At 46.8% G+C, this 26042-nt stretch overlaps 1 protein-coding gene across 1 annotated transcript in view; it reads left to right on the top strand.

The window, feature by feature from the left end:
- Nucleotides 1-24280, top strand: part of LOC129699243 (ras-related protein ORAB-1) — a 29429-nt gene extending 5149 nt beyond the window's left edge. Inside the window, exons 2-6 of the mRNA XM_055638862.1 lie at nt 9646-9718; nt 12987-13082; nt 15348-15443; nt 19854-19985; nt 23952-24280. Of these exons, the coding sequence (XP_055494837.1) occupies nt 9646-9718; nt 12987-13082; nt 15348-15443; nt 19854-19985; nt 23952-24149 (595 nt within the window). The 3' untranslated portion in view covers nt 24150-24280. The remainder of the gene's footprint in view (nt 1-9645; nt 9719-12986; nt 13083-15347; nt 15444-19853; nt 19986-23951) is intronic.
- Nucleotides 24281-26042: the final 1762 nt, after the last annotated feature.

Here is a 26042-nt window from a genome sequence, read left to right as displayed (position 1 = left end):
TGAGGAGAACTTTCTTTTGTCAGAGGGTGGTGAATCTGTGGAATTCTTTGCCACAGACGGCTGCGGAGGCCAAGTCAGTGGATATTTTTAAGGCGGAGATAGATAGATTCTTGATTAGTACAGGTGTCAGCGGTTATGGGGAGAAGGCAGGAGAATGGGGTTTGGAGGGAGAGATAGATCAGCCATGATTGAATGGCAGAGTAGACTTGATGGGCTGAATGGCCTGATTCTACTCCTATCACTTATGACCTTATGACTAGCGTGAGAGGGAATGATTTATTGGTAAGCCATTTAGAGTGGAGACGAGGAAACACTTTTTCTCACAGAGAGTGGTGAGTCTGTGGAATTCTCTGCCTCAGAGGGTGGTGGAGGCCAGTTCTCTGGATGCTTTCGAGAGAGAGCTAGATAGGACTCTTAAAGATAGCGGAGTCAGGGGATATGGGGAGAAGGCAGAAACGGGGTACTGATTGGGGATGATCAGCCATGATCACATTGAATGACGATGCTGGGTCGAAGGGCTGAATGGCCTCTACTCCTGCACCTATTGTCTACAGGGAATTGGATGTGTGAGTGGCATTGCTTTCACGCCCAGCACCTGTTCTAGGGGCCGAATGGCCTCCTGTGCTGTTTGGAAGTATGGAAAGTGCTGACAGTTAACTGTGAAGCGCAGTTGGATGGAAGTTGTGAAATGTGTAACCTTTGACCAAAATGTTGTGCATCTGCAATCATGTGTCAGCCATTTGCTGCTGACACCCGTTGTTATGCATAGACTGAACATCTTGTTCATCTGGCCTCTCGTATCTTGGGTTTATCCAACAGTCACACTGTGGGAAGAGCTTGCCTACACCGGAGAGGGTGGTTTACACAGTGTGATAAACAATAGGGCTATAGCAATGCGAGGTGAATGGCACTGATTTCACATTCGATTACACACCTACGGCATACTTTTCAAGTACCCATCTACGTGAAATATCAAACAGCTTTAGATACTGGAAACTTAATGTGAAAGCGGTCAATGTTGAATGTACTCAGCAGGTCAGGCCACTGTGGGAAGAGAAAGAGTTAACTGAAGTGTTTCTCTTAACACAGGTGTGACCTGACCTGTAAGTATTTGCATCATTGACTGTTTTTATTTTAGTCTCACCTCTACGGAACACATTTCCAGCACTGGGTCCGTGACAATCTTTGCCCTGGCGATCAAACGCTCCTGTGGATAATACTAGATAATACCCAGAGAGTATCTGCCATATCTGCCTCCACCACTCACATGGCCTGTGCTTTCCAGATTAGAACCACCCTCTGGGTGGAAAATAATCACCTTGGATTTCCTCTCAATCTCCACCCTCTAGTTTTAGCTGGCTCTGTCATTGGGAAAAGCTTCCTATTTATTTCACCATGCACACCAGCCTCTCAGATGCAATCAAGCGCTTCTTATAGTGTGACTTGTGTATAAGATATGGGAGTGAGTTATATATGTGTAAGGTGCTGCCCAGCAAGTAGTAAAGTACATGGGGTTACTTGTGTAAGAAGAAACTGCAGATGTGAGTTTAAACCGAAGATAGACACAAAAAGCTGGTTAAACAGCATCTCTGGAGAAAAGGAATAGGTGGCATTTCTGGTCGAGATGAAGGGTCTCGACCCGAAATAACACCGAGTCCTTTACTCCGGAGATGCTGCCTGACCCGCTGAGTTACTCCAGCTTTTTATGTCTATTAGATGAGTTACTTCCTCTGTTTGTTTCTGCTTGGTATCCAAATTGCAGATGTTTTGTTCAGAGTGAAAACAATACAGTTAATGTGGTGTACAATATTCAGTTGGTGTAATCACTGGCTTATAATCTTGTACGTAATAATGAACATTAGGATTGAATGTGTCATCCTGCTTGAAATACTCTGGTGGTTTTGGGATCGGATGTAATAATAACAGCTCGTGATAGTTTCTCTTATAGTTTTAAAAAGACTTCATGACAAGGAGTCCTTTTCACTTGTCAGATTGTGTTTACAAAATCCACCAACTCTGAGAGAATTGAAATTGATATTTTGAACTTGAGGTGGTACCAGCATTGAGTATATTGTCATGACCCTATCTGTAACCACAAACCTCTGGGCACTAGATGGGCGTCTTTTGATAATGTTGGGTAAAAGATTTGTGTATTGAATATATCCATTGACTGACCATTGTTTAAGAAGGAACTACAGATGCTGAAAAATCGAAGGTAGACACAAATCTCGACCCGAAACGTCCCCAATTCCTTCGCTCCATAGATGCTGCCTCACCTGCTGAGTTTTTCCAGCATTTTTGTCTTCTATTGACCATTAGTTGCTTGGTTGGACTTCAAACGGTCTTGCGAAGTCTAAACCCCCAACTTGTTTTTAACTCTGTACCAAAAGGCCCATAGTTTTGAATGACATTCAGACTCTGCAGGTCGATTCACAAGTTCTCAAGTTTTAGTAGAATTAGGCCATTCGGCCCATCGACTCTACTCCGCCATTCAATCACGGCTGATCCCTCCCTCCTAATACCATGTTCCTGCCATCTCCCCATAACCCTCGACACCCGTTCTAATCAAGAATGTGCCTCTCTCTGCCTTAAAAAAAATATCTACTGACTTGGCCTCCACAGCCCTCTGTGGCAACGAGTTCCACAGATTCACCACCCTCTGACTAAAGAAATTCCTCCTTGCCTCCTTTCTAAAAGAGCGCCCTTTAATTCTGAGGCTGTGACCACTAGTCCTAGACTCTCCCACTAGTTGAAACATCCTCTCCACATCCACTCTATCTATGCCTTTCATTATTCTGTAGGTTCCAATGAGGTACCCCCTCATTCTTCTAAACTCCAGCGAGTACAGGCCCTGTGCTGACAAACGCTCTTCATATGTTAACCCACTCATTCCTGGGATAATTCTTATAAACCTCCTCTGCACCCTCTCCTGAGCCAGCGCATCCTTCCTCAGATAAGGGGCCCAAAATTGCTCACTATATTGCCAGTGCGGATACCTCTATCTGCTGATCATTCTCAAGGCTGCTAGCTCTACAGTACTCCCTGTTTGGCTGCAGTTCTCAAACCTTGTTCTGATGGCCCTTTATCCTTATGCCCTGCCCCAAGTTTCACCTGGTTACTTTGCAGTATTCAGCACCACTGCTATAGGTCACTAGTTTTGCCGATGTATGTAGTTTATCGCCTGCTACTTGCAAAGATATTAAAAATCTGTCATCTTAATAACTATCTAAATAAGTATTTCATCTTCCACAGTTGAGATGGTGACTTGAAACCTGTTTTATGGACTTTATTTACAGATCAGTCTGGGAGATGTCTTGCTTGAACTAACTGTCTTCTTTTATTTGCACCAATTCTTGATTAATTCTAGCGTACTTTAACGTAGAAAGGGTAACATTGCTACTCCACAGGTGCTGCCTGACCCGCTGAGTTACTCCAGCACTCTGTGAAATGTCACCTTTCCATGTTTTCCACAGATGCTGCCTGACCCGCTGAGTTACTCCAGCACTCTGTGAAACGTCACCTATCCATGTTCTCCACAGATGCTGCCTGACCCGCTGAGTTACTCCAGCACTCTGTGAAACATCACCTATCCATGTTCCCCACAGATGCTGCCTGACCTGCTGAGTTATGGTGCAACAGCATCTATGGAGTGAAGGAAATATGCAACGTTTCGGGCCGAAACCCTTCTGGAAATAGGCAACGTTTCGGGCCGAAACCCGGAAGGGTTTCGACCCGAAACGTTACCTATTTCCTTAGCTCCATAGATGCTGCTGCACCCACTGAGTTACTCCAGCACTCTGTGAAACGTCACCTATCCATGTTCTCCAGTTACTCCAGCACTCTGTGAAACGTCACCTATCCACATTCTCCACAGATGCTGCCTGACCCGCTGAGTTACTCCAGCACTGTGCCTTTTATATCACAGACAATTAACGGCCTTGTGAGAAATGGTGAAATGCGTCATGATGAGCGAGTCATTGAATGGTCCTCGAGCCTGCTCAGCCATTCACGATGATCATGCTGATGTATTCCTCATGTCCACTCCACTTTTCAGCTGTACGCCTGTAATGTTTAAATCTCCAGCAGCCTTAAAATCTCTCAGCCTTGATTATTGAGTGAATGTGGCAGATATTTCCAACTGGTCAGCATCTTCAGGGAAGAAGGTAGACAAAAATGCTGGAGAAACTGTGGAGCGAGGGAAATAGGCAACGTTTTGGCCCGAAACGGTGCCTATTTCCATAGATGCTGCTGCGCCCGCTGAGTTTCTCCAGCATTTTTGTATACGGGCTATTATTAGATCCTTGTTTGTTTGCTTGATATTACTGATGTAGAAACGTGATAAAGAGCTTGGTGAGAAAGTGAGAACACTATCAAGTACAGGATACACAAAAAAGCTGGAGAAACTCAGCGGGTGCAGCAGCATCTATGGAGCGAAGGAAATAGGCAACGTTTCGGGCCGAAACCCTTCTTCAGACTGATCGGGGACGGGGGTGGGCGGGGACAAGAAAGGGAGAAGGAGGAGGAGCCCGAAGGCTGGGGGATGGGAGGAGACAGCAGGGGGGCTGAGCAGGGGGAGGAGACAGCAAGGACTAACAAAATTGGGAGAATTCGATGTTCATGCCCCCGGGATGCTGCTGCACCCGCTGAGTTTCTCCAGCTTTTTTGTGTAACCTTCGATTCTCCAGCATCTGCAGTTCCCTCTTAAACATCAAGTACAGGATGATGTGAACACGTTCGAGTTGGATCAGAGGGCGACAGGTGGGACTACACGGAGGGGAACCATGAGGTGGCAGTGGGAATAGGTGGCGGAATGTATTCTATTTGGCGGGTTGCACCGTGCAGACTGATGTGGGTGTGTTGGTACAAGAAACACAAAGTCAACACACTGGCAGAGCAAGCTGTTTGTAAGGCAAACATGTGTCAGTTTGCCAAGAATTTACACAATATGTCTGGAGAATATATACGATTGTCCGAGGAATTGACAGATTATTACAGATTGGATGTAGACAAAAATGCTGGAGAAACTCAGCGGGTGAGGCAGGATCCATCTATGGAGCGAAGGAAAATAGGCCGAGACCCTTCCGGGTCGCCTAGTTCCTTCGCTTCATAGATGCTGCCTCGCCCGCTGAGTTTCTCCAGCATTTTTTGTCTGCCTTCGATTTTCCAGCATCTGCTAGTTCCTTCTTAAACATAAGAGATGGGATGTGCAGCCTCCACGCTAGGAGCATGGTCATTCGACGAGTCTGTTGCCATCTAGAATAAAGATGAGTGCATTCCATATCCAGCCTCTCAAAGCTCTTGATATGGATGATGCAAAGCAAAGATGGTGGATGTCAAGGCGTAAGATCTTGCTTCAACACCGGGATACTGGTCTTCTTAAAGCAGGTGGGTACCTCAGAATGGAATAGGGAGAAATTAAACCTGTCCGTGAACTCTCCAGCGAGTGGTCCGCACAGCTATTAAGGACGTGGTCAGTGACTCCATCTGGGCCAGTTGCTTTCCGTGGGTTCACCCCCAGGAAGGCCGGTCTAACTTGTGAAATAGTGACCCTGAGAAAGGATGTCATCGGCCCATTGGCCTTTTGCTCAGAGCGAGCACAGAACGCTCTTAAGTTAATTAAGGAGGGCCGCAGTGATGCTGCCTGACTTCACTTTGCAGCTAGTGATAGTATTCAGGCCTTGCCACTGTCTGCGGCTGTCCACGTGTTTATACCGGGACTCGGGTTTATCCGAGAATTGTCTCTTGGCATTCTTGATGCCTTTGCAAAGATCATAACGGCATACTCGTACCACTCGGGATGGTTTAACTTGTATGCAGCGGCCCCAGTCTTCTATGTTTCTCTCTACTAACGGTTGCCTTTCTCCCATTTCTTCCATTGATATTTGAAACTCTTATGGACATCATCATGTTCTACACATACTATTCCACTAATTATACTTCAGTGTAATAGCATCCTTTTTAAAAGCTGAATCTACATGCATTGTTTATTGCAACGTCTTTTCAAGAGATTCATTGGGACATATTGTAATAATTTTGTTCTTTGAACAAACAAAACAAACTGTAATTCTTTCTGTATGTTCAATTGAAATTTCAACATTATTTTCTGAAGGCTGCAGTATCTATAAGTTTAGTTTTGAACTTTGAAACCAGTCTGAGATAAAGATATTAGTTTGGAAACAAATAGTGAAAAGAGGAGCGCGTGAGCAGAAATATCCCAATTTTTGGCCTTCTGCAAATGTTCACATTTACAATGAATGTCATGTTCCTTATTCTGGAATGTCAGATCAGTTGCTTGATTCTACAAAAGCAGTCATGTCCTGGACGCAGCTAATTTGCGTAACTCATTCAGAATGGTCTGTTGTGGAATGTTAGTCATTCGAGACTTATCCAATATTTCTCGTGAAAGAATGCTAGATTGGTGCTAAATAGTAAATGGGTAAAAGTAGCATTTTCACAAAAAAGGTGCAAGCTCTCAATATGTTCGAGAAGGAACTGCAGATGCTGGAGAATCGAAGGGAGACAAAATTGCTGGAGAAACTCAGCGGGTGCGGCAGCATCTATGGAGCGAAGGAAATAGGCAACGTTTCGGGCCGAAACGTTGCCTATTTCCTTCGCTCCATAGATGCTGCCGCACCCGCTGAGTTTCTCCAGCAATTTTGTCTACCTTCCAAGCTCTGAATATATTTATAGCAATCGAAAACCTCTGCAAGTGGACTGAAATGTAAAAAAACAATTGTGGAGCAATGTGTAGTACAATTGGCTTTTGTTGAGGGTGGGCGTGTGCAGGAGGTGATTGGGGGGGGTGAATGTGTTGAGGAATGTGGAGTTCAGTGCTTCAATTCTGGGTGCAATTGGTGCGTTTTTGAGAATTGTGATGTGGAGGAGACAGGTGGACCAGTGGCAGTTAAAGGACGGCTTCAGCAAAGATTTAGCGGGGGGGAAAATGGGACCTTGGCCATGATACCAAGGGAAAGATAGGTGAAGCAGCGCTGGTGTTGCTGATGCTACTCGCACCATATCATGCGCTTTTCCCAACTCGTTTTTTATGAAAGAATCTCCAGCAGAGATTCACTAGACTGCTTCCAGTGATGAGAAGGGCCGATCACAAACGTCTAAAAAATAGTTTGATTATTCTTTGAGATTAAGAACAATGAGGTTGGAAACATAAGATCCTAAAAATATAGTCAACCGTCAATTTTATTCGTCACATACACCCGAAGGTGCGGTGAAATGAATTTGGCAGCAGCGATACACTTAAAAAGAACACACAATACACAATAAGGTTTAACACAAACATTCTTCACTGTAGTGGAAGGCACAAAGTTCAGTCAGTCCTCCTCCTTGTTCACCTGTCGTCGGGGCCATAAAACCCTCCGCAGTTGTTGCTAAACATAGAAAATAGGCGTAGGCCATTCGCCCTTCAAGCCTGCACCGCCATTCAATATGATCATGGCTGATCATCCAACTCAGTATCCTGTACCTGCCTTCTCGCCATACCCCCTGATCCCTTTAGGCACAAGGGCCACATCTAACTCCCTCTTAAATATAGCCAATGAACTGTGGCCTCAACTACCTTCTGTGGCAGAGAATTCCACAGATTCACCACTCTCTGTGTGCGAAAAAAAAAAATTCTCATCCCGGTCCTAAAAGACTTCCCCCTTATCCTTAAACTGTGAACCCTTGTTCTGGACTTCCTCAACATTGGGAACAATCTTCTTGCATCTAGCCTGTCCAACCCCTTAAGAATTTTGTAAGTTTCTATAAGATCCCCCCTCAATCTTCTAAATTCTAGCAAGTACAAGCCGGGTCTATCCAGTCTTTCTTCATATGAAAGTCCTGCCATCCCAGGAATCAGTCTGGCAAACCTTCTCTGTACTCCTCAGATTAGGAGACCTAAACTGTACGCAATACTCCAGGTGTGGTCTCACCAAGACCCTGCAGTTGAACCTCCCTGCTCCTATACTCAAATCCTCTTGCTATGAATGCTAACATACCATTCGCTTTCTTCACAAAGGAATAGCATGTTAGAACTAGAGCAAAAAAGGAGCTGCTGGAGAAAGTGGACTTTGTGAAAGGCCCAAACCAAGATGTTGTTTGTCCATTTCCTCCATAGACTAGTGGCTTCATTCTCTAATGAGCTGTGAATGAGCTTGTACATTGCATCACTGAGTAAACGTCCCATGTCTGACCTTGTGTTCGAGGGTAGGTTTGAAAGTGTTTGGAGTAGGTGTGGGTATATACAGCCCCGCTGACCACCTGTGGGGATGTAGCAGTGATGACCACCAGCAGTGATGAAGCATTGAAGTAGGTGTGGGTATATACAGCCAGCCCTGCTGACCACCTGTGGGGATGTCATGCGTTCATGGTGATTCAATCTTCCATTGTGCAAGGCTTCATTCCAGCCAGCAGCAAGTCTCTGCCTCAAAAAGGCTGGCAGTATCATCAAGGACCCACACCATCCTGGCCACACACATCACCCTGCTACCTTCAGGTAGAAGGTACAGGAGCCTGAAGTCTGCAACATCCAGGTTCAGGAATAGCTGCTTCCTCACAGCCATCGGGCTATTTAACTTGGCTCGGGCAAAACTCTGAACATTAATAGCTCATTATGTGCTATTTGCACTTTATCATTTTATTTATTCATGTGTGTATATATTTATATAATGGTATATGGACACACTGATCTGTTCTGTATTCATGCCTACTATATTCTGTGTGCTGAAGCAAAGCAAGAATTTCATTGTCCTATCAGGGACACATGACAATAAACTCTCTTGAATATTGAATCTTGAATCTTTCTCTTCAAGCCTTGACTTCAGTTGTATTTGGGCTCCCGTCCACTGTCCTCTTTGAACAAGGCTGTTGCCAACATTGACATCTGATTTGACCCTGATCTAAGTGAACCACTCTGCATCCTCTTTGTTGCAAAGATGACATATGCCCATCAGACAGGTTTCAAACCCTGGGTCTCTTCATCCAATAATCTTTCAAGTGAAAGCTATTCACTCAATAGACAATAGGTGCAGCATTAGACCATTCGGCCCTTCGAGCCAGCACCGCCATTCAATGTGATCATGGCTGATCATCCCCAATCAGTACCCCGTTCCTGCCTTCTCCCCATATCCCCTGACTCCGCTATCTTTAAGAGCCCTATCTAGCTCTCTCTTGAAAGCATCCAGAGAACCGGCCTCCACCGCCATCTGAGGCAGAGAATTCCACAGACTCAACAACTTAACCCTTCAATACAGGTCGCCAGGCTCCCATGTACGATATCGTCACTCTAATGAGGTACAATAGTTTGTTTAGGAAGGAACTGCAGATGCTGGTTTACACGGAAAATAGACACAAAAGGCTGGAGTAACTCAGCGGGTCAGGCAGAATTTCTGGTTAGAAGGAATGTCTTTCTTCTATCCAGAGATGCTGCCTGTCCCGCTGAGTTACTCCAGCTTTTTGTGTCCATCTACTGGTTTGTTGGTGTCCACAGAAGCTGTTGTACAGGAGGGGAGAATAGTATGTTTGTGCGGGCACAACAGCAAGTAACATGCTGTAAATGATGCAACCTTGTTCAATGCTATATGTTAGCTCTGACTGGTGCATGCACAATGCAGGCTTATGATAACATTTTGTGTGTCCATCTCTTTTTAGTGACTATTTATTCAAGCTGCTGCTCATCGGAGACTCTGGTGTTGGGAAATCTTGCCTTCTCCTCAGATTTGCAGTAAGTAACGCTTTCACTTTGAGCCGTGGGATTTCATTGATCAGTTCTATAAAAAGTGACCGATTGCTAATGTGGTATTTTGCATTCAGTGTTCTGAAAGATGGATAGCGTTCTGCAGTGGCACTTGAAGGAACACGCAGCCATCTCACTCGGATTTCTTGTAGGAAGGAACTGCAGAGGCTGGTTTAAACCGAAGATAGACACAAAACGCTGGAGTAACTCCGTGGGACAGGCAGCATTTCTGGAGAGAAGGAATGGGTGACGTTTCAGGTCGAGACCCTTCTTCAGACTGAGTGAAGGCCCGGAGATACTGCCTGTCCCACTGAGTTACTCCAGCATTTTGTGTCTATCTCAGTCTGGGTTCTTCCGGAATCCGTTAACACAGCAGTGTTGTCATTAAGATCGGAGACATGAGCGAAGGCACAGCATGTGCTTAGCTGTGAACAGAGTGAAATGTGGGCTAGTGTAAATAGCACCAAGCAAGGCCAGCTTTAATGAATCTGACGGAGAGAACGTTCTGAGCCCCAGACCAGTAACCCCGAGTTCTTGTGGGTTTAAGTGTGACCAACAACGAACGGAAATTAGCAATTATAGTGCATGTTGTTTTTCTGTAGGTTTTCATGTTCATGTTCAAGTTCAAGTTACATTTATTGTCACATACACCAAATGGTGACAGTGAAATTTGAGTTTGCATACAGCCACACAAATAGAATAAAAAGAACACAACACTACAGAATTTAACATGAGCATTGGAATCAACGTTTTCCCACAGAGGGAAGGCACTGTGAGGGAAGTGATAGGAGCAGAATGAGGCCATTCGGCCCATCAAGTCCACTCCGTCATTCAATCACAGCTGAACCACTTTGGCAACCTTCCCCACCCCTGATAACCTCCTCTTTGGGATTTGGTTAGAAAGTGGGTCCAGAATATATTGTCAATCACTGGAAAGGAACAAGGGTAGACTAAAAATGTTGGAGAAACTCAGCGGGTGAGGCAGCATCTATGGAGAGAAGGAATAGGCGACGTCTCGGGTCAAGACCCTTAAAAATGCTGGAGAAACTCAGCAGGTGAGGCAGCATCTATGGAGGGAAAGAATAGGCGACGTTTAGGGTCGAGACCATTAAGAATCAGTGCGTGGGTGATTCTGGCTGCTCTTCCCATGCCTGCTCGATCTCCACTCACAGCTGCTTGTGACACGCACGCACACACACACACGCACAGACAGACAGACAGACACACAGACACACACACACACACACACACACACACACACACACACACACACACACACACACACACACACACACACACACACACACACACACACACACACACACACACACACACAGACACACAGACACACACACACACACACACTCAGACTCACACACACTCACAAACGCACACACACACACACACACACTCACACGCTCACATACTCTCAGACACACACACACACACCCCCCTTTCGGTCATTGTCAACTTACAAAGAAGTTGTCGGGGACTGACTGCTTTCATAACCCGGGGAGAAGACAGGAACGGGGTACTGATTGGGGATGATCACCCATGATCGCATTGAATGGTGGTGCTGACTCAAAGGGGCCGAATGGCCTACTCCTGCACCTATTGTCTACCTGTCTGTAAAACCAGCTGGCAGACGGGAGAAGGTGCCACCTCTCTAAAATTCCCCCTCTAACCCAACTCCAGGGTGTCCAATTGATGGACACTGGTTACAGAATAGTTGGCTGAAAACAGCATGCCAGCATATCTGGAAGCTCCAATGTGGCGTGTGCGATTGAAGTAAGCGGCCAACAGCACGTGACAGATCATATCCCACAGGAACAAAGGTGACTCATTATCTTGTTGCCAAGGTGAGCAGACAAAGATATCTTTAAGAAGGAACTGCAGATGCTGGAAAATCAAAGGTAGACAAAAATGCTGGAGAAACTCAGTGGGTGAGGCAGCATCTATGGAGCGAAGGATATAGGCGACGTTTCGGGTCGAGACCCTTCTTCAGACAAAGCTTTTTCACTTTGCTTTCTGGAAACATGTATCGTCCACTTTCAGCAAACTGTCACAGACTGATGACAATTATCTCCCCCCTTTTATCCCCAGCCAAGTCCAGCAACAACTTCAACTGTGCTGTTTGATGCAAGATTGGCTTTCCTCTCCTTCCTAGGCTGAGATGAGCTCATTCAGAACAGGCTGGAATCTCACCGTTTAATTTTTAAACTGCAGCAGTCGACTTGCAGACCATCTTGGATATTGCTTCTCTACAAAAAGACCCAGAGTGCTGGAGTAACTCAGCGGGCCAGACAACATCTCTAGAGAACATGGCTAGCTGATGTTTTAGGTCGGAAATCTTCTTCAGACTCGAGTTAACCAGTCTGCACTTTGTTGCACCAGTCTGAAGGAGGGTCCCGACCTAAAACGTCACCTATCCATGTTCTCCACAGATGCTGCCTGGCCCGCTGAGTTACTCCAGCACTCTGTGAAACGTCACCTATCCATGTTCTCCACAAATGCTGCCTGACCCGCTGAGTTACTCCAGCACTCTGTGAAACGTCACCTATCCATGTTCTCCACAGATGCTGCCTGACCCGCTGAGTTACTCCAGCACTCTGTGAAACGTCACCTATCCATGTTCTCCACAGATGCTGCCTGACCCGCTGAGTTACTCCAGCACTCTGTGAAACGTCACCTATCCATGTTCTCCACAGATGCTGCCTGACCCGCTGAGTTATGGTGCAGCAGCATCTCTGGAGCTAAGGAAATAGGCAACGATTCGAGCCGAAACCCGGAAGGGTTTCGACCCGAAACGTTGCCTATTTCCTTAGCTCCGTAGATGCTGCTGCACCCGCTGAGTTACTCCAGCACTCTGTGAAACGTCACCTATCCATGTTCTCCACAGATGCTGCCTGACCTGCTGAGTTACTCCAGCACTCTGTGAAAAGTCACCTATCCATGTTCTCCACAGATGCTGCCTGACCCGCTGAGTTACTCCAGCACTCTGTGAAACGTCACCTATCCATGTTCTCCACAGATGCTGCCTGACCCGCTGAGTTACTCCAGCACTCTGTGAAACGTCACCTATCCATGTTCTCCACAGATGCTGCCTGACCCGCTGGGTTACTCCAGCACTCTGTGTCTTTTTTTCAACATAATTCTAATGCTGAACGGAGATATCAAGTGTTTGTTGCATTTTGCTTGGACTGTAGGTAATATTGCACTAGCTTTATTTTATATTGAATATTATGTTCGTTTACAGGATGATACATACACAGAAAGTTATATCAGTACAATTGGTGTGGATTTTAAAATCCGAACAATAGAGTTAGACGGCAAGACCATCAAACTTCAAATAGTGAGTATTTCTAACCACTCAGATGATTGAGTTTATAATAACCATATAACAATTACAGCACGGAAACAGGCCATCTCGACCCTTCTAGTCCGTGCCGAACACATAATCTCCCCTAGTCCCATATACCTGCGCTCAGACCATAACCCTCCATTCCCTTCCCATCCATATAACTATCCAATTTATTTTTAAATGATAAAAAACGAACCTGCCTCCACCACCTTCACTGGAAGCTCATTCCACACCGCTACCACTCTCTGAGTAAAGAAGTTCCCCCTCATGTTACCCCTAAACTTCAGTCCCTTAATTCTCAAGTCATGTCCCCTTGTTTGAATCTTCCCTACTCTCAGTGGGAAAAGCTTTTCCACGTCAACTCTGTCTATCCCTCTCGTAATTTTAAAAACCTCTATCAAGTCCCCCCTTAACCTTCTACGCACTAAAGAATAAAGCCCTAACTTGTTCAACCTTTCTCTGTAACTTAGTTGCTGAAACCCAGGCAACATTCTAGTAAATCTCCTCTGTACTCTCTCTATTTTGTTGACATCCTTCCTATAATTAGGCGACCAAAATTGTACACCATACTCCAGAATTGTCCTCATCAATGTCTTGTACAATTTTAACATTACATCCCAACTTCTATACTCAATGCTCTGATTTATAAAGGCCAGCACACCAAAAGCTTTCTTTACCACCCTATCTACATGAGATTCCACTTTCAGGGAACTGTGCACAGTTATTCCCAGATCCCTCTGTTCACCTACATTCTTCAATTCCCTACCATTTACCATGTACGTCCTATTTTGATTTGTTCTGCCAAGATGTAGCACCTCACACTTATCAGCATTAAACTCAATCTGCCATCTTTCAGCCCACTCTTCCAACTGGCATAAATCTCTCTGTAGACTTTGAAACTCTACTTCATTACCCGCAACCCCACCTATCTTAGTATCATCTGCATACTTACTAATCCAATTTACCACACCATCATCCAGATCATTGATGTACATGACAAACAACAGTGGACCCAACACAGATCCCTGTGGCACCCCACTCGTCACTGGCCTCCAACCTGACAAACAACCATCCACCATTACTCTCTGGCATCTCCCATTCAGCCACTGTTGAATCCATCTTGCTACTCCACCATTAATACCCAACCATTGAACCTTCTTAACCAATTAGAATTGTTAGAACCATTTTCTTTATTAAAAAAATGTGCAAATTTGTCTCTATATATCGTGAACAATAGAACCAATTGGACAGGCGCTTGAACAGGAACGGTTTAGCGGGATGTGGTACCAGGTGCAAGTCAATGAGATGGGCGTAGAAGGGGTACGGACAAGTTGTGCGCGAGAGCCTGTTTCTGTGCCGTATGATTCCCTCAATTGTTTGGACTTGCACACGGTTAGAAACACGCAAGTTATCGCTCGCACCGTTCAGTATCGGTGAAATGACGCAAGACTTTTGAGCAGGGGTGTCAAATTCATTTTAGGGCACGGGCAAAATGCGACTTCACGCGCGCCGGATCGCGCCAACGCAGTCAGCTGACCGCTCTGGCATCGGGGAAATCATCCCGCGGGCCGGATCGGTCCCCTTCACACTTCCCAAAAGCCGGGGTGTCAAACTTGCGGCCCGGTACCGGCCCGCGGGCCGCAAGTTTGACACCCCGGCTTTTGAGGGAACTATAAAATGGGAAAACACACACTCACCGAAAGCACTGTCTTATGAAGAAAGACTGGATAGACTTGGTTTATATTCGCTAGAATTTAGGAGATTGAGAGGGGATCTTATAGAAACTTACAAAATTCTTAAGGGGGTTGGACATGCTAGATCCAGGAAGATTGTTCCCGATGTTGGGGAAGTCCAGGACAAGGGGTCACAGCTTATGGATAAGGGGGAAATCCTTTAAAACCGAGATGAGAAGAACTTTTTTCACACAGAGAGTGGTGAATCTCTGGAACTCTCTGCCGCAGAGGGTAGTCGAAGCCAGTTCATTGGCTATATTTAAGAGGGAGTTAGATGTGGCCCTTGTGGCTAAGGGGATCGGGGGGTATGGAGAGAAGGCAGGTATGGGATACTGAGTTGGATGATCAGCCATGATCATATTGAATGGCGGTGCAGGCTCGAAGGGCCGAATGGCCTACTCCTGCACCTATTGTCTATGTTTCTATGTTCTTGTGTCCGGTGATGTAACTGGTGATGGAATTGTTGGAAGTTTGCAAACCACCACCCAGACTTGAAGGTAATGATTGTTAATCTTGCTTCCAGTGGGACACAGCTGGTCAGGAGCGGTTTCGAACAATCACTTCCAGTTACTACAGAGGGGCACATGGCATCATCGTTGTGTATGATGTTACTGACCAGGTAAGTGGCATCTCATGACGGGAAGACCAAACGCAATCAAGGCGGCAGCCACTTACACATCTCTCCTGGTGCTTGCATCAAGCTACTTCTGTCCTGAAAGGTCAATGTTGGGACAGCATAGAATCAGTGTGTGAACCAGCGGTCAGCATTTGGACTCGGCGGGCCACAGGGCCTGTTTCCATGCTGCATCTGTTAACTTGTAACAACCTGATTTTTGATGGATACCTCTCTCCCCTCCCATCCATTATATTTAAGCGCATAATGTAGGATGTGATCATTCTGTTACCAAATTTTAACTTCAATACCCCATGAAATGTAATAATAATTTAAACCTATGTGTATTACCATTAGCGCATTATTTCAAGGCCAGTTAGAGCTGGGAGTTTACAAACAGGAGTGTGAGGTTACAGATTGATCAGCGGCATGGTTTGTCGGTGTGGGGACATTCGATGTGGAGAGGCTGCCCTGATCTAAGGCTTGGGCTGTGGTTGCTCAATAATAATTTGTTAGAATGTTTAATGTCCTATTGTAGTCTAGCACGGCACATTCGTTGTTTCAGCGTGATGAACTGAATACAGCCCTGAGATCAGTCGTATTTAGAGCAAAGCGTCTTGAGGGTCAGATGAATAAGTAGGCCAGCTGTATAAATGAACGTGGGCTGAGTTATATTTTACCATCTATTTCTAACTCTTCTCTCTTGGGTCACCAGTACTGCCATGAATTAAGCCCGACTTCCACGTGATTTGACACTGTGAAAGGCAGACTCAAACTCTCCTCAGGAAGAAACATCAGCTTAGCCCAGTCAATACAGTCGTTAAACTTCATCATTGATTGTAGACTTTAGGAGAGCTTCCCCCTCCCCCCTCCCCTCAGGCCACTCACCATCAACAACACCACAGTCACATCTGGGGAGTCTTTTAAGTACCTGAGAGCCATCATCTCCAAGGGCCTTAAGTGGGAGGGCTACCATCGACTCCACAGTCAAAAAGGCACAACAGAGGATGTACTTCCTATGGCAGCTGAGGAAGCACAATCTGCCACAGGCAATGATGGTCAAATTTTACACGGCCATCGTAGAGTCTGTTCTCACCTTCTCCGTCATGGTTTGGTTTGGCTCAGCCACCAAGCACGACATCCAGAGGCTGCAGCGAATCGTTTGATCAGCTGAGAAGGTTATTGGCTGCAACCTTCCCTCCATTGACGAACTGTACACTGCAAGGGCCAGGAAGCGAGCGGGCAAGATCATCTCTGACCCCTCTCACCCTGGCCACAAACTCTTTGAATCACTTCCCTCTGGAAGGCGACTCCGGGCTGTCAAAGCTGCCACAGCCAGACATAAAAACAGCTTTTTTCCACGAGTTGTTGCTCTACTCAACAGCCAGTGGGTGGAGCATCAAGGCAAATTCCTTGTATGTGAATACTTGGCCAATAAACTTATTCATTATTCATAATAAGCACTTTAATAAGAATACATACAGAGACCATGGCAATAGGCACTGTAGGCACGAAGTCTTAGGTTAAACTAAGCAGTATGGGTGTTGCATTCCACAAGATGACATAGTGGAAACCCCGACATGGATTGTGGATCGGGCCAACTATAGCAAAACCAGACATGGATCAAATCGGCAACAGTTTCTAGCTGGGTTGATGTTGTGAATTTAAATTCCACCTGTGTAATGGTGAATATAATATTGCAGTTGAAATGTTATACCCGCGTGCTTGAGGTGGCACCTTTCTCCGGTGTCTGTTGAGGTGGGTTCTCATGAAACTACTGAAGGCAAAAACAGGAGGAGGTGCGGCATTCCTTTCCACCAAAGCAGGCAAGTTCAGCATTGGTATGTTGAAGATTGAATTGAATTTCCTTTATTGTCATTCAGACCTTACTGTCTGAACGAAATTTTGTGCCTGCAGTCATACATACAATGATTAATAATAACAATAAACACAAATTAACTTCCACCACAGTGAGTCCTCCAAACACCTCCTCACTGTGGTGGAGGCAAAAATCTTAGGGTTGCAGTCTCTCCCTCTGCTCCCTCTGCGCTGAGGCGATTCCCCACCGGGCGATGGTACAAACAGTCCCGCAGCTCACCGAACCCCGAGAACGGGCCGGTTCAAACACTGTGGCCCGGGGTGGTCGAAGCCACCGCACCTCCAGTCCAGCACACGCAGCCGCCGGCCCGCGGCTGAACCCAGGACTCTGGACACCGCCCCCAGAATGTCGTCCCAGCCACTGGAGCACCGTCCCAGCCCCCGGACCGGATCGCCCTCACGTGAGTACCGTTCCACCCTCGGGCTGGGCCACTCCGACAGGAGTGCCGTTCCTCCCTCGGGCTGGGCCACTCCAGCGGGAGTGCCGTTCCTCCCTCGGGCTGGGCCACTCCGACGGGAGTGCCGTTCCTCCCTCGGGCTGGGCCACTCCAGCGGGAGTGCCGTTCCTCCCTCGGGCTGGGCCACTCCAACGGGAGTGCCGTTCCTCCCTCGGGCTGGGCCACTCCAACGGGAGTGCCGTTCCTCCCTCGGGCTGGGCCACTCCAGCGGGAGTGCCGTTCCTCCCTCGGGCTGGGCCACTCCGACGGGAGTGCCGTTCCTCCCTCGGGCTGGGCCACTCCAGCGGGAGTGCCGTTCCTCCCTCGGGCTGGGCCACTCCAACGGGAGTGCCGTTCCTCCCTCGGGCTGGGCCACTCCAGCCCCTCACCATGCTGCTCTCACGGGAGCACCGTTCCATCCCGGGCTGGGCCGGGAGCGAGCCCAGGACGAGTCCTGTCAGCTGCCTCCAGAGTCCCGAGGTCGCCGGCTCCGCTAGGCCTCAGCGTAGACGGAGGCAAAGAAGGGGGATACGACAAAAAGGTCGTATTCCCCCGAAGGGAGTGACAGCAGCCCCCGTTTCACCCCCCACCCCCCTCCCCACATAAACACAGCCTAAAAACCAAAAACATAACTAGACAAAACGAAAAAAAACAATACAAAAAGTAAAAACCAACGGACTGCAGGCGAGCCGCTGCTGCCAGGGCAGCGCCGCCACTTCCGAAACCCTGTTTTCACTCAGGTTTCCCCTTGTGTTCTCCGTGTGGATGTGTTCTGTAGGAGGTGCAGCACTGTTTTTCAAACGGCACAGCCCGCAGCTAACAATTTGATAACCTCACTGCGTGATGTTAGCCAGGATACAACGACCTCTCTGCTGTTTAATGTAGAGCCCATGGCCATCACCGGTTTATGACCCATCCTCGCTCCCCTCCATTGAGTCTGTCCAGAGCAAGCGATGTCTGCGAAGGGCGCTCAGCATCGTCAAGGACCACTCTCACCCCAACCACAGACTGTTTACCCTCCTCCCATCCGGGAGGCGCTACAGGTCTCTCCGTTGCCGGACCAGCAGGTTCATGAACAGCTTCTTCCCTGCAGCTATTACACAACTTAACTCTGCACCTTGGTGATTGCCAGTCACCTTACCTTTCCCCCCCCCCCCCCCCCCCCCCCCCCCCCCCCCCCCCCGACACTCCTTCCCCCAGTGATTAATCTTCCCCTCCCCCCCCCCCCCCCCCCCCCCGAAAATTGCACTACTGTTACTGTATATACATTTTTTTTTTTAAGTTCCATTATTCTGTGTTCGCTCTGTGTTCTGGGTGAGATGCTAACTGCATTTTGTTGTCTCTGTACTTGTACACTGCACAATGACAATAAATTTGAGCCTGAATCTGAGTTACCTGAGAGAGCTCAGCTTATCATTGTGCCTCGGGCTGAGATTGAATGCTGCAGTTTCCATTACCTTGAAGATAGACACAGAATGCTGGAGTAATAGCCCTGTCCCACGGTGCGAGTTCATTCCAAGAGCTCTCCCGAGTTCAAAGAAAATCAAACTCGTGGTAAGCACGGAGACTGAACGTAGCAGGTACGTCGGAGCTCGGGGACGTCTCCTGGCGCTAATGGGCAGGTACTCGGGAATACTCGCTAACGGCAGGTAAGCTCGGGAAGACTCGTGAAGATTTTTCAACGTGATGAAAAATGCCCACGAGAGCCCCGAGTACTGACGAGTGGCCATTACCGTAAATCTCCCACGTTCGAATCGGGGCAAACTCGGGAGAGCTCTTGGAATGAACTTGCATCGTGGGACAGTGGTTTTACTCAGCGGGGCAGGCAGCATCTCTAGAGAGAAGGAATAGAGAGAAGGAGACTGAACGTTTTTCCTTCCATTATTTATTATGTAAAGGAATATGTGTGTTATGATTGTGTTTATAATTTGTTTTGTTGTTTGTCTTTTGCACAAAAGTCCGCGAGCATTGCCACTTTCATTTCGCTGCACATCTCGTATGTGTATGTGACATATAAACTTGACTTGACTTGACTAGGTGATGCCTCGGGTCGAGACCCTTCTCCAGACTCTCACCATCAACATTGTTCCTCTTCTTTCAGGAGTCATTTAACAATGTAAAGCAGTGGCTTCAGGAAATAGATCGCTATGCCAGTGAAAATGTTAACAAGTTATTGGTAGGAAACAAGTGTGATCTGACAACCAAGAAGGTGGTGGATTATACAACAGCAAAGGTATGTTGTGTCTTGTTCATCTCTAACATACTTGATTGCAAAAGCAACGTTGCTTTGCCATTTACAGCTTAATCACAGCATTACTGGGTGCGTTTGTAGAAATTTGTGGAATATGTTGGGGGAAGTCCAGAACCAGGGGCCACACAGTTTAAGAATAAGGGGTAAGCCATTTAGAACGGAGACGAGAAGACACTTTTTCTCTCACACCCAGAGAGTGGTGAGTCTGTGGAATTCTCTGCCTTGGAGGGCGGTGGAGGCCGGTTCTCTGGATACTTTCAAGAGAGAGCTGGATAGGGCTCTTAAAAATAGCGGATATGGGGAGAAGGCAGGAACGGGGTACTGATTGGGGATGATCACATTGATTGGCGGTGCTGGCTTGAAGGGCCTACTCCTGCACCTATTGTCTATCGAAACCGGCAGCGATTCATCAAAGAGTGGCCTCCATGCCCCAGTCTGTTGGTCTGTCCCCGACCTCACGAATGTGATGTGAATCAGAGCAGCCACTTCCCCCCCGTCTGTTAATACCAAATTGTAACTCAGTCGAACATTCTGAACGTTCCTGGTATTGGTTCAAATATTTCATCTGTCCGCAATGATCGATGGTGTTGGAGGTGGTCTGTTCACTCTTATTTGGGAGATGCAGGACCATTGAAGTGAGTGTGCACCAGCTCTCCCCATTCAAACATGACTCGACTCGGTCTTGTGTTTAAGAAGGAACTGCAGACGCTGGAAAATCGAAGGTAGACAAAAGTGCTGGAGTAACTCAGCGGGTGCAGCAGCATCTATGGAGCGAAGGAAATAGGCAACGTTTCGGGCCGAAACCCTTCTGGGTTTCGGCCCGAAACGTTACCTATTCCCTTCCGGGTTTCGGCCCCAAACGTTGCCTATTTCCTTCGCTACATAGATGCTGCAGCACCCGCTGAGTTTCCCCAGCGCTTTTGTCTACCAACTCAGTCTTGTGTTCACATTGACATGCCTTGTGACAACTGGAGCGCAGACTGCGTCCTCACTCAGTCATCTGTGTCGTGGTTTCATTCTGTCAACTGGAGTATATTTATAAATATGGCTGGTCCGTAGCTTGTGTAGCAAAACCAACTGCAGATGCTGGTTTACACCGAAGATAGATACAAAATGATGGGAGTAACTCAGCGGGACAGGCAGCATCTGTGGAGAGAAGGAATGGGGGTGACGTTTTGACCCTTCTTCAGACTGAGAGTCAGGATGTGAGTCTATAGGTGCAGGTCTATTTTTACAGTTTTTAGAAACATAGAAAATAGGTGCAGGAGTAGAGGCCATTCGGCCCTTCGAGCCTGCACTGCCATTCAATATGATCATGGCTGATCATCCAACTCAGTATCCCGTACCTGCCTTCTCTCCATACCCTCTGATCCCCTTAGCCACAAGGGCCACATCTAACTCCCTCTTAAATATAGCCAATGAACTGTGGCCTCAACTACCCTCTGTGGCAGAGAGTTCCACAGATTCACCACTCTCTGTGTGAAAATCTTATATTTGCTTTTAAGATCGATACACACTGTGTGTGCTCGCAGAAATCTGTGCTGTATGACTGCTTATCAGTACATTGTCCTGTCTGTATGTTGAGCCACGTCAAAGAAGATTTTCTGTTACGACAGACAATAAAGTTTTCTGAATCTGAATCGGAGTAGGCCATTTGGCCCTTCGAGCCAGCACTGCGAGGGAGACACAGAGATAAGGAAGGATAAGGTGTGAAAACGATACGTGAAAGGAGATGAGGATGTTGAGGAAAATGTTGAATAGAACATTGTTAGCTAGAAGGTGACAAAATGTAGAGAGATCACATTTAATTGGGGGGAGGGGAAGGGAGGGGAGGGTAGGGGGGACGATAGCTTAATAATAATAATAATAATAATATATTTTATTGTCATTGCACATATGTGCAACGAGATTTAGTATGCGGCTTCCATCCAATGTCATAACTTAAACAACTAATAACATTTAGATTTAGATACTGTGGAACTCTCTGCCACAGAGGGTAGTTGAGGCCACAGTTCATTGGCTATATTTAAGAGGGAGTTAGATGTGGCCCTTGTGGCTAAAGGGATCAGGGGGTATGGAGAGAAGGCAGGTACGGGATACTGAGTTGGATGATCAGCCATGATCATATTGAATGGCGAATGGTGCAGGCTCGAAGGGCCGAATGGCCTCTACTCCTGTACCTAATTTCTATGTTTCTCTACCCTGAGAAACATGATTTATAAAAAAGAACAGTAAAACAGTCTAAAGTGCAAATGTGTCTGTGCTGGGTTGATGTGACCATCCGAGGGAGACAGTTCATGGGGGTGGGGGGCACTCAGCAGGGCCGGTTCAGAGCAGCGATAGCTCTGGGGATGAAGCTGTTCCTGAGTCTGGAGGTGCGGGCGTAGAAGGCCTTGTAACGTCTACTGGAAGGTAGGAGTCCGAACAGTCTCTATTCCATAGAAACATAGAAACATAGAAATCGAGCCTGCACCGCCATTCAATATGATCATGGCTGATCATCCAACTCAGTATCCCGTACCTGCCTTCTCTCCATACCCCCTGATCCCCTTAGCCACAAGGGCCACATCTAACTCCCTCTTAAATATAGCCAATGAATTGGCCTCAACTACCCTCTGTGGCAGAGAGTTCCAGAGATTCACCACTCTCTGCGTGAAAAAAGTTCTTCTCATCTTCTCATTCCAAGGGTGTGAGGAGTCTTTGTGGATGCTGACGGCCTTCCTGAGGCACCGTGTGTGGTAGATGCCCTCCAAGGCTGGTAGTGGTGTCCCAATGATCTTGGACAGGTGCTTGGACAGGAACGGTTTAGCGGGATGTGGTACCAGGTGCAAGTCAATGAGACGGGCGTAGAAGGGGTACGGACAAGTTGCGCGCGAGAGCCTGTTTCCGTGCCGTACGGTTCCCTCATTTGTTTGGACTTGCACACGGTTAGAAACACACGCAAGTTATAGCTCGCACCGTTCAGTATCGGTGAAATGACGCAAGACTTTTGAGCAGGGGTGTCAAACTCAATTTAGGGCACGGGCAAAATGCGGCTTCACGCGCGCCGGATCGCGCCAACGCAGTCAGCTGACCGCTCTGGCATCGGGGAAATCATCCCGCGGGCTGGAACGGTCCCCTTCACACTTCCCAAAAGCCGGGGTGTCAAACTTGCGGCCCGCGGGCCGGTACCGGCCCGCGGGCCGCAAGTTTGACACCCCGGCATTTGAGGGAACTATAAAATGGGAAATCAACACTCACTGATCTTCTGCACTCTTTTTTTTTTTTTTTTTTTTTGTTTTTTTTTTTTTTGTTTATTTTATTAGAAGTTAATACAGCACAAAACAGTACAGTGGCACCTAATTTTAGGTGCCAACTATGTAATACCGTAATCCATTCTATGTACAACCTCTAGTTTTATGTTATAAGAAGGAAGTAAGCAGAACAAGAAAAAGAAAACAATAGAAAGGGGAAAAAGTGGAAAAATAGATGGTAGAGAGTAGAAAAACGTGAAGTGTGTATATAAAAAAATAAAAAAAAAGGAAGAGAGAAAGTGGAAAGTAGAAATAGAGTCAAGAGAGAGTCAAGAGTCAATTTAATTGTCAAATAGAAGAGAAGGCCCCTTAAAAGAGAATTTTTCAAATCTGTATTCGGAGATGTAGATCTATCCGCGCTCATGAACTGAAATCAGCGATCCTTACGGTACCGCTGCATCACATGATTCCAAAAAGTCGATGAAAGGAGACCAACTCCTTAAGAATTGGTCATATTTATCTATTAGGATCTTCTGCACTCTTGTGGACGTGTATACGTGCTGCGTGAGGTCGCTTATTAACTGCACGTGCAAGATGAGCAGTTTGGTGGTGAGGAGTGTGTGCGTTGCTAGTGGAATGCCGAGGAAGTTTCGGGCGACTCTCCTCTGGAGCTCCCGCCGGATAACCCCGCTCGTCTCTTTTTGTCGGCCGACAGGAATTTGCAGATTCCCTGGGGATCCCGTTTTTGGAAACCAGCGCGAAGAATGCGACGAATGTAGAACAAGCCTTCATGACGATGGCTGCCGAGATCAAGAAGCGAATGGGTCCGGGCGCCACGTCCGGCGGCTCGGAAAAGTCGAACGTAAACATCCAGAGCACGCCGGTCAAGTCGTCCAGTGGCGGCTGCTGCTAAGAAAATTTCCACCATTTCCAAAAAAAAAAATTTGATTTCAAAGGCCCAAAAGCAAGAACCGTTGCCTGACCCCGTACTGTAAGTAGACACACTACTGCAGACTCGCCCCTGCCCTCCCCTCCCCCACTCCCCCCCCCCCCCCCTCCCCCCCCCCCCTCCCCTCCCCCACCACACACACACACACACACACACACACACACACACACACACACACACACACACACACACACACACACACACACACACACACACACACACACACACACACACACACACACACACACACACTTAGGCACTGAAGAGCCAGTATTGGCTGGGATATCCAACTCAAGTCTAACTTCATTTTCAGAACTGTTTTAAACTTTAAAGTGTGCAGGTCATTAATAATGTGCATAAGTCTCATGTTAGCAGATTTTCATGCAGTTGGTTTATATTATAAAGAAATGATTTTTGTTTCTAATGGCATGTTTTAAATGTCAGCATTGGATGGTCTCTGAGGGTGAAGTTTAGTCACGGCCAGTGTTTTGTCTTATTCATTGCCATCAATAAAATTTAGTCATGTTATGTTGGATCTGATTTTGCTAGTACTTTCTGTAGAGACACAACCACACTGCATTCCCTTCATACTCTCTGCGTATAACTTGTGGCTGCAGGATATTGTAATTTGTTGCACATGTATAACATTAAACAACTGAAATGTTTAATAATATTGTACCTAGACTTAATTTAGAACTAACCCCGGTGGGCCAGCACAGTCCGCCCAAGCGTCCAGGTCTACAAGATCAACGGGCTCGATTACTGCAGAGTGTAACTGTCTTAATTTATTCTGCATTTCTCATGTGTTGTATCTCGTTGTAGAGTTTTGGTTGTGGATGAGAGAGTACAGTCTGTAGATCACTGCTGTTATGATTCCCATTTGCCTTGGAGACGCCTTGTATTTATATGGCACGTTGAGCACTGGGACTTTCTGCTCACCGAACAAGGGGCTGCTCCAAACCGATCACATTTTTACCCGCGAATTTCCTTTTTTTTTTGTGTGTGGAATTTTGGAGACTACATCTGGATACTGCGTTGACTACATCTGGATGCTGCCTTGACTGCAGAGAGATTGGTAATAGTCGCCATTATCAGGCATGCTAACCACTTCATTTTAGAGCTAGTGTAGGGACCCATATAATTTAAAATATTTTAAGCATGGTGAAGGGTGATTTAACTCAAATTTATTTTTACTCATTCTAAATAAAATGCTTCATGGCACTTTCCTCCATATTTCTGGTTTTATTTTTGTAAATGTTCAATGTAAACTTTGATAGGTGCTCATCTTGAATTCCATACTCTTCCTCCCTTGATCTGTAGCCAGGACGGAGCGTGTGAAGGACAGAAGGACACACAAGTTGCTAATAAAGTCTTTTTCAACAGCGTCAGCAGCTTTGCCCTCTTGGCCATTCAGTAGCGAGGGTTACTCCTGGACTGCTTCAAGCCACAATCCCATGTCGACATCGTCTGTTTTACCCTAATTTGCACTAAAACATTTAAATACCCTGGCACAGCGGTAGAGTTGCTGCCTCACAGCGCCAGGGACCCGGGTTCCATCCCGACTACGGGCTGTCTGTACGGAGTTTGTACGTTCTCCCCGTGACCTGCGTGGGTTTTCTCCGGGTGCTCTGGTTTCCTCCCACACTTCAAAGACGCGCAGGTTTGTAGATTAATTGGCTTTGGTAAAATTGACCCAGGGGCATGCAGGATGGTGCTAGTGTGTGGGGGATCGGTGGGCCTGTTTCTGCACTGTAACTCTAAATTAAACCTTGCCTTAAAATTAAATGTTACAACAAGACCAGGTTCAAGTTGGACACCAGTGGCGTTTGCATGACAGCGAGGTGGACCAACACGTCC

This window comes from Leucoraja erinacea, chromosome 8 (genome assembly GCF_028641065.1).
Source record: "Leucoraja erinacea ecotype New England chromosome 8, Leri_hhj_1, whole genome shotgun sequence".
Taxonomy (NCBI): domain Eukaryota; kingdom Metazoa; phylum Chordata; class Chondrichthyes; order Rajiformes; family Rajidae; genus Leucoraja; species Leucoraja erinaceus.
Note: the sequence above shows the minus strand (reverse complement) of the source record. Positions and strands in the feature narration are given on the sequence as shown.